This window comes from Mus caroli, chromosome 8 (assembly GCF_900094665.2).
Source record: "Mus caroli chromosome 8, CAROLI_EIJ_v1.1, whole genome shotgun sequence".
NCBI lineage: Eukaryota > Metazoa > Chordata > Mammalia > Rodentia > Muridae > Mus > Mus caroli.
In genome coordinates this window covers 104,041,523-104,057,187 of record NC_034577.1, presented here as the reverse complement: position 1 = coordinate 104,057,187, position 15,665 = coordinate 104,041,523, and the positions used below count along the sequence as shown (strand labels likewise).

The 15,665-nt window shown below is 37.2% G+C and overlaps 1 protein-coding gene across 2 annotated transcripts in view; it reads right to left on the bottom strand.

The window, feature by feature from the left end:
* The window catches only part of Cntnap4 (contactin associated protein like 4), a 290,563-nt gene that overhangs the window by 20,373 nt on the left and 254,525 nt on the right, over positions 1-15,665 (bottom strand). For both annotated transcript variants that reach the window (XM_021169778.1, XM_029480968.1), the window contains exons 18-21: positions 7,143-7,382; positions 4,986-5,210; positions 3,096-3,229; positions 2,190-2,277 (exon numbers count right to left, since the gene is read on the bottom strand). In XM_021169778.1, the coding sequence (XP_021025437.1) occupies positions 2,190-2,277; positions 3,096-3,229; positions 4,986-5,210; positions 7,143-7,382 (687 nt within the window). The remainder of the gene's footprint in view (positions 1-2,189; positions 2,278-3,095; positions 3,230-4,985; positions 5,211-7,142; positions 7,383-15,665) is intronic.

The window sequence follows — 15,665 nt, the reverse complement described above, 5'->3', positions numbered from 1 at the left end:
TCTGCTACCTTAAGGATCCTTCTGTCTCAGCTTCCCAAATGCCAGGATCATATTATATGCCACCAACTCAACTACTCATTGCTCTATGCACTTAAGTTTTATTTAGCCTAAAACCAATAAGTATTCAAATGCATAGGTTCAAAGGCAGATTGTTTCATCTGCTGACTAACACATCTGGTTTAGGATCTGAGTCCATCCTAAAGGTACAAGGTAAAATAGAATCACCATCTTATATCCAATGTGCTGGACTCGGCATGTTCCTCAGAGTAAATGATATGTCAATATTAAATAGTTAGATATATGATATAATTATATACTATGTATAATTAACCCTGTGAGGGTCACTTAGAATTTTTTGTTATGTTTTCCAATAACTAAGTCTTGTTGAAGATACATACATGTTTTAATGGCTGTTGAGATTTAGGAGAGTTTTGCTGCTCGGAGAACAGGAGCTCATAATTTTGGTGCTCATCCATACCTGAAAGCCTATAAATATTTATAAAGCTAGCTATTAACCTTCTCCAGGGCCAATATTTTGATCATTCACCCATGGGTTTAATCAAACATTCTCAGGATTTTAAGATGATGTACAGGGAACATAAGGAATGATTAATCCAGGTACAAAAAACTGACAAGGTCAAAAGATAAAAAATTACATTGGACAAAATATTCTAGGTTGCTACCAAATATCAGATAGGAATGAAAACCAGACCACAAAAAAAAGATCCCATTTATAAAATAATGTGACTCAGTTGTTTACTTATAACTGAAAATAAAATATCTTACATTGACTTCACAGGTTTCAATATAGTCCTTGTTGGTAGCTGCATTTTTATTATGAATTTTTTAGAGGTAGAATATATTTATTTAAACATGATTGCTGTAATTAATAATAGAAATGAATAAGAATTATGAGGCATTTAGGTGTGTCTAAGTAAGAATGTCTGTAAATACATCACAGAACAGATGAAACATGGCACAAAGCACAGCCAAAATCATGCTCCCCTTACCTCAGCCCTCATCTCCTTTACATCTCGTTCCAGTTTCATCATTAGGTGAAGGTGTGTATATCTTCCAAACATGCCCATTACCTTCTTTGCTGCTACGAGAGCAGATGTTTGGCAAGAACTCAAGAGAGGAAGTGTTACTTTGGCTTGTAAGCAGAGCGATACAAAACATCATAGAGAGAAAGAAGACAAGATGGATAGAGGCTCTATGGTGCCTGAAGGATGCAGGTACTTAGGCCACCTAGTTTTGTCATATCTTATTAGAAGAAGGAAGAAGAAAGTGAACAGGAAGGAAAGCTGGGCTATAAAGCCCCAAATCTATCTTCTCCCCCTCCCCCGGTGATAAGCATCACCTTTCACAGCTCTACATTCTAAAGGTTATAGCAACATCACTAGCTGGGGATCACAAACACATGAGCCTATAGGGATAGGTGACATTCAAACAATAGCAGCTGATTGATGTATCCACTGCTGTTCCTACCTTGGTATTTTTTATGTAGGAAAATAATATCAGGTTTTATTATTGTTTTAGTCAGGATTACCATTGCTGTGCTGATATACCATGACCAAAAGCAACTGGAAGAGGAAGGGGTTTATTTCCCTCACAGTTCCATATGGCAGTTCATCACCAAAAGCAATGCAAGTAAGAAGTCAAGCAGGCCAGGAACCTGGAGGCGAAAGCTGATGCAGAGGTCATGGGAGAATGCTGAAGCCTGCTTTCTTATAGAGCCCAGGACCACTAGCCCAGGGATAGCACCACCCACAATGGACTGGGCCCTTCCTTATTAATCATTAATTAAGAAAATACCCCACAGGCTAGATGACAGCCTGATCATAAGCATGCATTTTCTTTTCTTTTTCTTTTTTTCTTTTTGCACATTTTTATTAGATAATTTCTTAATTGAGGTTCCCTCCTCTCAGATGACTTTAGCTTGTGTCAAGTTGACATGAAGCTATCTAGCACAATTACAATGACTGACACATGGCAGAGATCACTGCCACCTTCAGTCAAAGGAAACCACCACTACTGATAGATACCTCCATCATCAATTCCTACCCAACTAAAATAAGGCAAGGTACTCCTTTTGACATGATAAGGTGTGTGTGCATCTGCGTGTGCATGTGTGCATGTTCGTTCTGATTCATGCTTACACATTATGACTAGGGAAAAGATTCACTTACCTAGCATTCTGCCCAGTACCAAAGATTTGACTGCACTGAATTCTGTGCCTGACGACAAGTAGGTTTGTCTCCTTGTATTCTCATCAATCTATAAAATTATTCCATTGAAATGTAGCCATTCCAATAACCATTGTTTTGTGTCAAAAAATAATAAGAGGAAGTGAAGAAAGAAAAAAAGAGGAAATTGTTATTGTGGTTTTATAATAGTTTAAGGAAATGAAATTTTAAAACGTAGTCATTCAAAATCTGATGTTTTTTACTCTATGCTCAGATAGCTACCCACTTTTCTATCTTTCCCTTTAGTGTTTGGACCATCTCCACTGCATAAGAAACCCAAATTTGGTAAAGCCAACAAAAAGACGTGGTTTTTTTTTTTTTTTTACCTCAATAATTTTTCTTAGCTTGGGATTTTTCCTGGAGTCATGCAGCTAAGAAATTTTCTTCTATGTAGAGCTGAAACATTAGTGGTTTTTGGCAAAAGCTTCTAAGGCGAATAATTCCGTTTTGCAGTGAATCACATCCTTTCTTCAAACTTATTCTGATATTTCAGTCATTATTTTCTGTTGTCGAATGATTGCTGCATTTATGCCCATCTAAAGTAAGTGGGTTTCCTAAGAGGACTGATGGCCCCACCAGTAGGTCTCTGAGAAACTAGACATCATTTCCTTTCTGAGCAAAATAAAACAGGCAAGGCAAACTTGGCACTTCATGCACCAGATAGTAATAGTACCTCAGAGACCTTTGCCCAAACCACAAAGAGGGAGTGGGGGAACAGCTGACCACATTTGATGATTTGACCTATGGTCTACTGAATACCACAGGAAGATATCCTTGCTACTGTGATTCCTGGGTAACTCTAGGTGCCCCATGCCAGGGTTTCACGTGACCTTTGGATAACTCTGTTACCTCCACGAAGACCATTCCCTCTTCTCTGTTGATCTTTACGTGGTGAAGCTGCCCATCTGCCATGCTCTTCAAGTCAAAGCTGATGACATCAAGTTCGTGATACTTATTTAGCTTGTATCGTATCTGCAAACTTCCTGAAGTAGAAGAAAAAAAAAAAACAAACAAGTTACATTTTTAGTAAAAATTCCATTTTTCAAACCACTTATAAAAACACTCTAATCCTTTTAGTTTTTTAATATATTCACTTCCGGAGAAAGATTCACCTGCACTCATTTGGGTGTGTCTCCTCAACCTTGCCTCTAAAAGTCAGTTCTTTATAATTATAATATTTTAAATTATATAATATAATTATATAATTTATAATTAAAATTAATTAATTACATTAAATTATATAATTTATAATATAAATTATAATTATAATTTAAATATTATAATTATAATATTTTCTAAATCAAGAATAGGCATATTGCTCATGAACTGACTCCTGAAAAAAAATCTTTAATTTCATTCATATAGGTCGACTCTGAGATTATTATGTGCAGATGATAACACTACTGTCTATGAAGAAGAAATGCAAATTCAGGTATTGGTCCAATGCCACCTAAGGTTCAATGTGGCTACAGCATTTCTTTAATATAACCTCATTTTTATTAAAAAGAGTATCCTTCTCATATACTTTAAAGGCAACCAAGGGATTGAACTTTGAGCAAATGTAGTTTTATACAAGATCAGAGTAGTTCCCAAGGTTCCATGAGTATAGACTTTGGAAGGAAATTAAAGTGAAATAAGCAATTTTTAGCCAAATTTATTATTCAAATGAATGGTATTCAATTGCCTGCAGAGATTTCAATTAATTTGCTTTGCAGAACTCCTCCTGAATTAACAACAACAACAACAACAAAACCCCTCAATAGATAAACTTTGAGCTTGAAGCTGACACAGAGGGCACACAAAATTACTCCTATAGTGGCAGTCGGTGCCCTTGGGCCATTTGATTTAAGCAAGCCAATGTAGTTGGATATTTGTATGCCAGTTTATTTTCCTCACCTGGAGAATTTATTTCTAAAATATTCATCTTTCATCCACACATGAGACAGAGAAAAACAGTAGTAAGCGTTTTCCAGTGACAAGATTTCTGTAGCAAACACATTTTGTAAGCCACATACCATTACCCTGCATGAATATAGCAACAACGGTTCTTAGGACTATTTTATTGTCTGTTCGGACCAACAGGTCATCTCCTGGACATTTTTATGCATAATACTGGTCCATTAACACTCCTCGAATACATTTTAACTTTGATTAGAAGAAAATACGTGCACAAGGAGACATTTTATTTTAAAGTAGAACTCCAAAGCTGCATCAATATTCATACAAAATACTTAAGAGCTCCTGGCAAAAATAAAATATAAGTATCTAGAGACGTGGCTCAGCAGTTAAGCGGGCACACTGTTCACTGGCAGAGGAGTTCTATTCTAAGCACCCAGGTCAGGCAGCTCACAACCCCCTGTAACTCCACACCAGCTGCGGGGAATTCATTGCAATGCCTCTAACCACCACCAATGGCACCTGCCAGCATGTGCATGCGTGCACACCCAGAAACAAATTAAAATAATGAAAACATATAAAACAAATAATATAGAAGCAAACAAAAATTTACATCATTGATATAAAATTAAATTATAAAGACATAAACCCATCTGGCATACTTAAAGGATCCCTTTGGATTGATCTGTATATTCATAATCAAAATCAAAACGAAGACAAAACCTAGACATACTTTGTTTCCCTTCCCTTCTTCTAGTTTAGAGGCAAACATCCCAGAAGGAGATATATTCTACTGTGCCAGTGTTAAAACTCAATCTTTTCTCTCATCTAAAACACACTCACCGTTTTTGGCAATGATAATTGAGAGGTATTCTTTATAAAAGGAACTCATGTGAAGTAGCAAGCTTGGTGCCCTTGTGGTTCGGAAGCTCAATTTGATCATCTCTCTGCTCAGCTTCATATCCCCATGAAATGAAGCAGCGTGGAAGCTGGAGTTCTTGCTTAGAGAGTAATTTTCTTGAAAATTGTAAATCACAGAAGACCCAGATCCAAAATATGCAGAAATCTCTGAAATAATATGCAGATTGTATGTTAATTTTTTTAAAGTACAAGGATGTTGATTAAGGTACATGAGTTGATGTCTCATTGCTGTAGGATGAAGTACATAGATATAAGACACAGTTCCAGGCTAAGATAGCACTTGGCACTTCTGGAGGTTGCCTTTCCATTAGAATGACATATAATTCATTAGTGTTGTTTATCTGACAACCCCAGCCTCCTGTCTTCTACCCTGCTTAACATCTGCTTTCATATTTAAATTCTAACTCCCATCTATTATTTTGTAGCTAAGACACATGCATCTTCTTGTAATTGGAAAAAACATGAAGAGTGAAGTTTTTTTTCTCTTTCATTTCAGTATCAATAAGCATAAATACCTTTATTTTATAATAATTCTTCATATCTGTTATAAAGAAGGCTAAGTACAGCATTAATGTGAGAGGGACATGTGGTTAGCAGGGATGGAATCAGTTTGTAATAATTGAACAAGTGTAACACTTTATCTACAGGAGATTAATATTTCACATTTACACACATGTATGGGTAAACATATGTGTGTGTAAGAGGTCAGTGGAGAAGTAAGTTTTGAAACCCTGAACGTTGTTTTCTCTGCTACTCTAAACATCTGAATGTTGATTTTTTTTTCTTATGAATGTTACTTACTCATCATAAAGCAACATTTTGAGTCTCATGCCACTTTAGGCATTTTTAATATAGTTATATTATAACTATATATATAACTCTCATACATAGTACAACATGTGTGTGTGTGTGTGTGTGTGTTAACAACAGTTCCTGGTTTGTTCAGACAGAAAGAATTGAAATTTCAGTTAGAAAATGAAGGAAACTCATGCTGAAGAAGAGAAGTTTTCATTCACACTTAAGACCAAAAATGTTTCCTAGACTATTACCAGTGGTGCCTGGTTATTATCACAATTGATTTTGAAATCACAGCTTATTCTTGATAAAAAAAAAAAAAAAGGGGGTATGACCCAAAACAGTGCAGGTTTTGCCAGATTTCCATTAACTAACCTCTAGCGTTTTTTTTTCTGCAAAGTTGCTTTGATTTGGAGCCAATTTCTTTTAGCTTCCTTCAGGAGAAGATTAAGAAGCCCAGAGACACTTCAACAAAGTCAATGAATTTAAATTAATTGGCTGTCGGTTTTCTTCTATGAAAATCTATGAAAGTACAATGCATGTCTGTATATCCGGAGAAGGCTATCCAAAACAATTACTCCTGTGCTGTGTTCTTTCCTTTTATTTCCTGTGGCATGGATTGGTGACTAAGAGAAACTTCCAGATAACCACTCTGCTGCTTTAATTCTGTAGCACATACTCATTTATGACACACCAAATATCACGTCACTATTTTCTTACGCGTCGGCAGTTATTAGAAAATATTAGTTTGGATAATACAAAAGTACATACATTTTTCTACAGTCCTTTGCAATGCTGAACCTGTTCAACAAAAATAACAATACATCCTGGAATGGCTTTTTTAAACAGAGGACTGCCCCATAGGATAGGTTGTTGACAGCTCTATTCTTTAAACACATTAGTAGCAGACAGAGTAAAAGTAGATTGATGGATAACATTGAACACATCTAAAGACTACCATTTGTGCCTATTCAGCAATAGACAAGCATTTTTTCCTGAATTGAGTTCAAAGACCCAAGAATTAAAATATGATTGGCATACAATAACCACTTTTCAAAAGAATATTTTAAATGTAGCTACTTTTGTTTCAAACAGCTACACAGCAGACACACACACACACACACACACACACACACACACACACACACGCACGCACGCACGCACGCACGCACATGCACACGCACACATGCACGCGCATGCTCGCACTTGCGCTTGTCCATGCAATCACACACAAGGCCTGCCAAGTGTCTTATTCATGGGGATACAGGTTTGGCTCACACCAACCTTTGGAGCAGAATGGTCCCGCATAGGCAGAGGAAGAGCAATCACAGAAGAAGCCGCTGGGCTTTTCCCTGCACTTCCCTCCATGGCGACATAACTTTCCATAGCTCCCACAGTGTCCTCTGCAACCTGGCTGCACCCCAGGGGTCACTGTGGCTCTTTCTTCCAGATCCAGGGCCATCCCATTCAACTGCAGGGACCTGATGCACCCTAGGAAGCCTCTCTGCCGGGTGGCGGTCCCACCTGCAAAGAAAATACTGCAAATGTAAACACATTCCTCTGAGTTCTTCAGGTCTTAAAGCACAGCCAGGAAGAGAAAACCTTGTGACCTGATAATAATGGGGCATTGAGTAGCACAAGGAGAAGAGCAATTGGAAGCTGCGGAACAAACCTGTTGAGGAACACTAGCTCTCAGAAATGTACATCACACATTCTACTCTGATTTGCTTCTTTTTCCTGCTTTGCTGCTGGGGGCGGTCTTCAAAAATACCACAAAAGTTCTTCGTCGGTGAGCCGTGTCTACCCTTACACACTTATTTTCTGAAACTTTCTGAGTAAGCTTTGTGCTGGGGAAGCTGTCTTTCTTCATCTTTTTATCCCGAAGAACAAAATTAAGACCATGCTTCATCTTCATTCCAAATAGCAGTATGTTACGGTTATGTACTTTTGCTTTTTTTATTTTCATTTTTTATAATTTCATACATATGTATATATACAAATATGGACATGCATATATGGATAAGCATAAATATATTTAAAATATTGATCTTCAATTAATCTAATAGCTTTAATTTGACAAAATATTCCTAAGGAACCCTTAGTAAACCATTCATAGGGATGAAGGTTTTTTTTTTTAATTATTATCCACAAAAAGGAGAATATTGAGTATTGTACTATACTCCTTAGCACATTTTTCATTTTCCTAAAAGGAAACATAATATTCATTGTTTTATATTGGGACAAATCTTAACAGAACTGGGAAAAGGTACTGATGAAGAAAGGATGATGCAAGAGTGGTACCCAACTTGATGGTAACCAAAAGCTTTCTAGTAACCAACCTGGGGCTAATAAGAGAATATCCTGCCATCACTTTACTAAACTCCCATAACTCCTAATTCCTAACTGCATTCTAAAATTTATATTTATACCCATAGAGAAGTGTAGCTCTTATTCCACATCAATAAAGCTTCGCTATACCAAATGGAGACCATTACAGAAAACCACAGTAGGTCCTAATGCAGAGATTATCGGATTGATAGAACTCAGTCCCAATCGATGAATCTAAAAACGTCTTCCACAGAAGGCTTAGATAACGTCATAGAACAGAGAAATAAAAGCCAGAGGACCAGGAAGTCCATGAGATTGTGTTTTCTAGAATTGACAGGGAAGATACAACTATGAAACTTGAACAATATGGCTGTCCAACAAGACCTGAACATTGGCATTATCAACAGACATGCTAACATGGAATGGGAAAACCTCAAGGGGTCCTACCCCGAGACAAAGTACTAGAGACAACTAACACCTGCAAAAGAATGAGAGCTAGCTCCTCCTCAAACAAGCTGATATCATCCTCTTCTAAGTCACATACATCACCCTAAATCTAACTGTGATCGCATAGACTCTCACTTCCCTGAGAAATTCAAAATTATTTAATCCAGATTTAAAAGAAAAAATCCACACGATCCCTACTACCTACTAGGTCTTAATTATCTATAGGGCTTTACACTGTCCCAATGTATGTGTGTGTATATATACACACACACATATATATATTACATGTACACACATACACACACATATATGTATGTATGTATACACACACACACATATATATATATACATATATATATATAATCTTTTTATCTGAATATATATCAAACAGGGGCTACTTTAGTCACTTCAGTATACCACATAGAAAAATGCTTGACACAACTGTGCAATAACCAGTAATTACTGCGTTTACCCATCCATTCACTCATGCAATCACATAATGTCAGAATGGGAGGTAGGAACTCCTCCAGAGATGAGGATGGGCAGAGTTTGCCTCATAAGAATGTTTAAGTCACTGAAATAAAAAACAAGGCACTAAATCACAGAACATTTCTGAAATAATACATTGTAGATGGGGGGGTGGGTGGTCATAAAGAGTGAACCGGTGAGAATGCTTCCCTTCCAGAGCAGGAACACTCCTGAAAACTCAAATTCATAGATGCAATGGCCTCTATCAAAGTTGCTCTGTCCAAAATTTAAATATATACATTCAAACTTCATTTAATACCATGTGTACCTCTTCGGTGAAGGACACACATGGCTTCAGATGGCACGCACCATATTTGTTCTTTATAAATTCAATGGGAGGGAGTAGGGTGTGATATACAGTCCAACACTCCATCTCTAATATTATCAAGTCCATTAGATTGAGACATGAAGAGTACATCAAGGTGTGTTTGAGAGGATATTTTCAGAAAGTAGGAACCAAGAAGGAAGAATCTCCCTGAATATTACAATACCATAGGAAAGGAAAAGGGGAAAAGACATCCTATAATCTCTCTCTCTCTCTCTCTCTCTCTCTCTCTCTCTCTCTCTCTCTCTCTCTCNAGGGGAAAAGACATCCTATAATCTCTCTCTCTCTCTCTCTCTCTCTCTCTCTCTCTCTCTCTCTCTCTCTCTCTCTCACACACACACACACACACACATAAATATTCTATATTTAGCTGTTAAGCCTAGAGGTCCTTAGATATTATTTACGCTATTAGAAAAACTGGAGAGATCCTGAGATATTTTCTGGGTATGGCAATGAAGGAGTTGATTTTATCCAGAATTATAGAACAGCTAAGAATCTTAATTCCTCCTACATTTGAATAATTTGTCATTCTTTCTTCTGCCTGTGTTGTCAGGACGACTCTCTTCTTTCCATAAGAAGTTGCTCCTCACCTTGACTCCATATCTGCTTAGCAGCCTCTCTGCAGACCTAACTCAGTGAGTACCTGAGACTCAATCTCTTGTCCTACAATTCTTCTGGCATCCTTACTAGCATATAGAGTTTTCTCCCCAGGAAAAGGAAACCTACTACTATGGTGGGGATCATTTGGAGACACTAGAGCTGCATCTTTGCTATCCTCCAATTGCTTCATGTTATATTACATAAAATCATGGCATATAAGTTTCATAGCATAAAGCAAATAGCAAATAGCTTTGTTACATGTCTGTTGCTCATGTTATGACACCACTGTAATTCAGGGGTTTGTCCAGTTCTAATAGCATGAATAATAACTATGGAATTCTAGATTCAACAACTAAATATAGTCCATTTTTACTTATTCTAATTCATTTTTCTTGCTTATTGTGCATGTTAGAGACATACAGAAGTCCATGTGTATAATGGAGAAATAACAGTATAAACACATTTAGTTTGAAACACAGGTGGTCATCATCCCAAAACACCCTTACTTCTTCCTGCTTCAGAATTTGATCAAAGAGGAAAACACTTCCGTTTTATTTCATGACTCAAGCCATTATTGGTTTGAACTGAAGTTAAGTTCTCTGTGTTTTACTGAGCAGCTATTTGTGGCATCCTCTATGTGATACTGGAACTATGAGAAGGATAAGTACTTGAACTAAGAGCTAATCTTTTACTAATATACTCAGAGGCATTCGTGGATACTACCTGATGCTAATGTAGATGTAGAAATACTGAAAGAATGTGAGGGGGTAGATAAACTAACAAAAATATATTAATAGATGTGTGTGTGTGTGTGTGTGTGTGTATAAAATACAATCTTAAATATTGTCATAGTGATGAACATCTACCTTCAAATCTAAAATTTCTTTATTCCATACTTTCAGTTTGTTTTTCTAATAAAATTATTTTAATGCCACCTTTATTGAAAGCATAATATCTAATTAGACATAGTCATATTGTGCATGTTTGAGGATTTGTAACTATACCATTGGGTTTCCAGTCAGTCACTTTAGTTTGGACAGAATTCTTCTGAGAAACACGTCTCATGTAAATAGGATTGTACTTGAAAGCTTAATTAAAGATTGCCATGCCTTTCCAGGGTTAGAGTATGTCCAATTAAAATGAGTTGCAGTTTGATTAATTGATTCTGGATGTTTCTGCTGAGCTATTTTGTTGGAAACTATCTTCCAATTAATTTTCTATCAATTTACTTGCCATGCTGGATCAGACATAATGAATTCCGGAACCTCGCAAACACAGAGTATCTTGTGAGGCGAATGCCTAACCTTTCCATGTGATTTTATCTACCCGGATCCATCCACACACATGACAATACTGAGGTCCTATATCTAAATACCAGGCTAGGTGCTGAATAGGAAATGAATCAGGAAGACTTGTTGCTTTTATCCTTCCAACACATGCTTTATTCTCCAGAAATTCTTCTAAATAATACCAAGCGTTATTGTCATAGAATTGGAGCTGGCTGTGCCTGTTCCCCCATTACTTTGTGTCAGAAAGACCTTTGAGATTAAATTTTTATTTTTATTTTTTTTGAGACAGACTATTCATATGCTCTCCTTGAATATGATTGTGGATTGGTGGAGGACAACTTCTTCATTGTCCCTGCAGCTTTAAAGAATGAAAGAGATCATAATTGTTATTCTTACCTTTAAATTCAAGGCTCATTCTGACCTTGACACTCGGGTAGAGGAAGACAGACCGAGACCCATCCACAAGCCAACTGAGTGCAAGAAATTGACAGGGAATACAGTTTTGGACCAGAACCATGCCAGGAGAAGTGTTTAGGGACCAGTGCCTCCTCCTAACACAGCCATCCTGAGTGAAGACAGCCTTGTGGAAGAAGTGATGTGAGCTGCAGAAGAAACTTGTCTTTAATTATGCTGAGCAGTGATCTTAATTGTACAGAGTCCCAGGAGCATGGGAGGAGAGAGAACCATCGTCCCTTATGTTCAAAGAATTACTGTGGTTGAAATAAGAAAGACTGTCACAGGCAGAATGTTCAGTCATCCCTGAACCAAACCCAAGTGTTGAAAACATGACCTTGTAGCTACAGCCCTAGGAAAGACCAGCTCCCTTTGTGTTTCTGGCCTGTGGAAGCCATGCAATGTCTCTCTGATTTGCACATAATGAAGTATGTTTTAAAGAAATGTGCTGTTTTCAGTAGCAGGCACACAGTTACTTATATATGCTCTACTTGTAAGATCAGCCAAGGGTCATTAGGATTTTCTCACTGAGCACAGGAAGGTCTACTCAGAGGGTTTTCAGGCAAACAATGAAAGAGATACCTTATGGAAAGAAAAAATACTTGCGACAAGTGATATAGGTACATGAAAGTAATACAATCTTTGTTTTACTAAATGTGTAATGAGGAAATGCATTTAATATCAAAGAAAATTACATGCCGAAATGAACATTATTTCAATAAGACTATTTGATACTCTTTTACCATGGCTGTATTTCAGCATATCAAAAATGAAAGTTTAAAAAAGAAATACTAAGAATATATTATAACCGAAAATTACATTTTCTAGGTACTTTTCACAATGTGGAAAAATGAATTTATAAAAACCAGAAGATATTTGTGATAAATTTGTATAACAAAGACTTATCCAAAACATGGAAAGAATTTTTAAAACTTACATAAAGGAAGCCTCTGTAAAAAAATGAGAAACAACTCTAAATAGCCATTTTTTTAACTATATCATCCATGGAAGCAATGGAGACAGGCCCCATCTCCTGCTCAGTACACACATGTTCTGTGACCCAGTGATTATAGTCTTGCATATTCAGCCAACAAAATAAAAGCACATATCCATTCTCTCTTAGAATCACAAAGACATATTTGTAACATTCAATCTTGAAATTATTTTTAAAAAATCTTTGTAGTGGTACTTTCAACTTTCAAACACACACACACACACACACACATGAAAGAAATATATCTTGAATACATTTTTGTATTGGTACTTTCAACTTTCCCTCCCAAAAAAATCACAAATGATACCCTTGTATAGGCAACTAATATGAAGAACTATAGCATGAAATGCCAGTGTGGACTAGTCTCCAAGATCAACCTTTATGTAGGACATTGGGAGATTGCTTGCTCTAAATATTTGCTGATATGATGCAATTCCAATGTGACATAAATGGCTTCTTACTAGGTCAGGAATCCTTCCTTCCAACCCTCATCCCAGACTATTCAAATGGAGTTTAACCCATGTGAAAACTTGTCAGTAGAAGAATTTAGACAGGAAACGAAAATTGCAGAGCTGGTTGAATGAAAATCAATTCAGGGCTAATTTAAGAAGCTTCTAGGGGGGAAAATGCTGAGTTTACAAACTGAAATAGAAAATGACCACTGTCACATTTCAGTTTAAAAAATGATTGATTCTTTTTCTCTCCATCATTTCCGTGGTTGGAGAACGTTTGTGAGCGAGAGCAGCGAGGGCTGTGGCCAGTTTGTTCTCAGTGTTCCATCAAGGTCAAGGACAAAGAATCAATACTGTGAGCATTTCCAGCATTGCTGAGGTGACAGGTGGCATTTCTGAACAGGCTGTGCTTGATGAATCACACACATGTGCATGCACACACCTACCCACAGAGAAAGTGACAGGCTGGGGACAAGGAAGGAATGGTAAAGACCTGCTGCCACAGTAAGGAAAGGAATAGAGAGGAACAGGCTGAGGACATGGCTCAGTAGTCGATCACTTGCCTTGTATGTGCAAGGGCCCTGGGTTGAAGTCAACATTTCACCAAATAAAGAGAGGCAGGGCTATGAACACAACACGAACCGAACCATCATTCTTCATTCAAGAAGCAACATGGTCTGGTTTTTGGAATTGTTTAAAGAGAACGGAGATGTCTACCACAATGATTCTCTCGTTTCCAGACTAATTATTATATACTTGCTCCATAAAGGGTTTTGTTCACTGTTGTCCCTCGTCCACTGTGAACCGCCATCTTACAGTCCTGTTAGATGGAAATGATCACTCTGATATTTGGAACTAAAGGACTGTTAAGACCGCTCTGTTCTCACCACTTAGATGTAGCCCCACCTCTGCTTGCAGTCATCATTACCTGACTTCTATTTCAGTTGTCACAAACAACTGGGCAGCTCATATCTTTTCAGATGTGTTTTCTATTTATTTCTATTGGTTTTCCTCAGCAACGAAGGCTCTGTTCTTGCTTCAGAGTTCTGCTCTCTGGTGCAAACACACTCTCTGGATGGCCTTCAGTGGCAGCAATGGGGTCAATGATTGAGAAGGCATAAAATTCTTTCCTGTTACCTCAGTACATCAGCCACTACTGAGAGCTGTCCAAAACTCTTAATATCTAAACATTTAAAAAATCTCATATATATGTTATGTCAATCAATACTGTCAACACCCTAGCTGGTGAAGTGGAGAAAATGACTGGTCAAATTAAGATATATTCAGATATCTGCAACTTTTATTTGTGTATAAATGGGTTTAACATCTCAAAAAATAAAATAAAAAATCATATTTTAAAAAGCTATTGAAATGTCTAGTGTTTCAAGCAGATAGTGCAGATAGTTTTAGGAAGCAACTATATTTGGATTTTGAACATTCCACAATGCCTTTTTACCCATGCATCCATATAATATGTGTTCTTGTAGCTAAATGCTGGCCTAGCAACTAAATCACTGTTAGACTAACCCTAAGTTAGACTTCCAGTCTTTCCATACATCCAGAGCTTCTTTGTGAATGAAAATACTTTTATTTTCTTCCCTCTCCAGATTCAAAGGATTTTTATTAGAATAACGCATGGTGAAGGCTGTAGTCTAACTTTCCACAATTATGTTGACTTCACCAGTTTGTCCCTACATCTAAATATAAATGAGTCATTATGCACACTTGAAAATACTGATTAGTCATAATTATTTCTACGATGGACGGATGAACTACAAATTAAACTCTCGAACTTGTAAGTAAAGGGGATTAAATTACCCTTTAAGATTTCAACCAGAAAATCAATTACATTGTATAATGCAGAGATTCCCACTCACCCATGGAACCACCCACTCGGAGAAGAGAATGAAACTTAACTCAGTTCTACTTATTACTATGTGAAGCAAGAGCTCCCAAGCAAACTGTTCGTTCACACATGGCGTGTTACACAGGCTCTATGAATGGAAAAGCCAGGCTTCGTGGCGAGCATGTGCTTATAGGGCTGGTGGGATTTTGTTGAAGGAGAGGGAGGCTGCAAGATGTTTTCTCAGCTTGGGCTTTATTAGACATATTAGACCAGGGAACAACTTTAATCACAGCCATGAGTTAAGATAAAGGGGAGGGGAAGAAGTAAAACTACCATCAGATGAAATTGAAAAGTGGGTAATAACATGAGAAGAAATAAGCATCTTGCATGAAAGAATATTGCCATGGGAAAGTCACAAAGTGCTGAAAGCATCAACTGATCCATTTGCAATTTGTATGCAGCTACACCGAAAATGCGTCCCCTCTGTTTCAACATATCTACTTCAGCTGCGTCTGCTGGCAGCTCTCACACAAGTCTGCAATAGC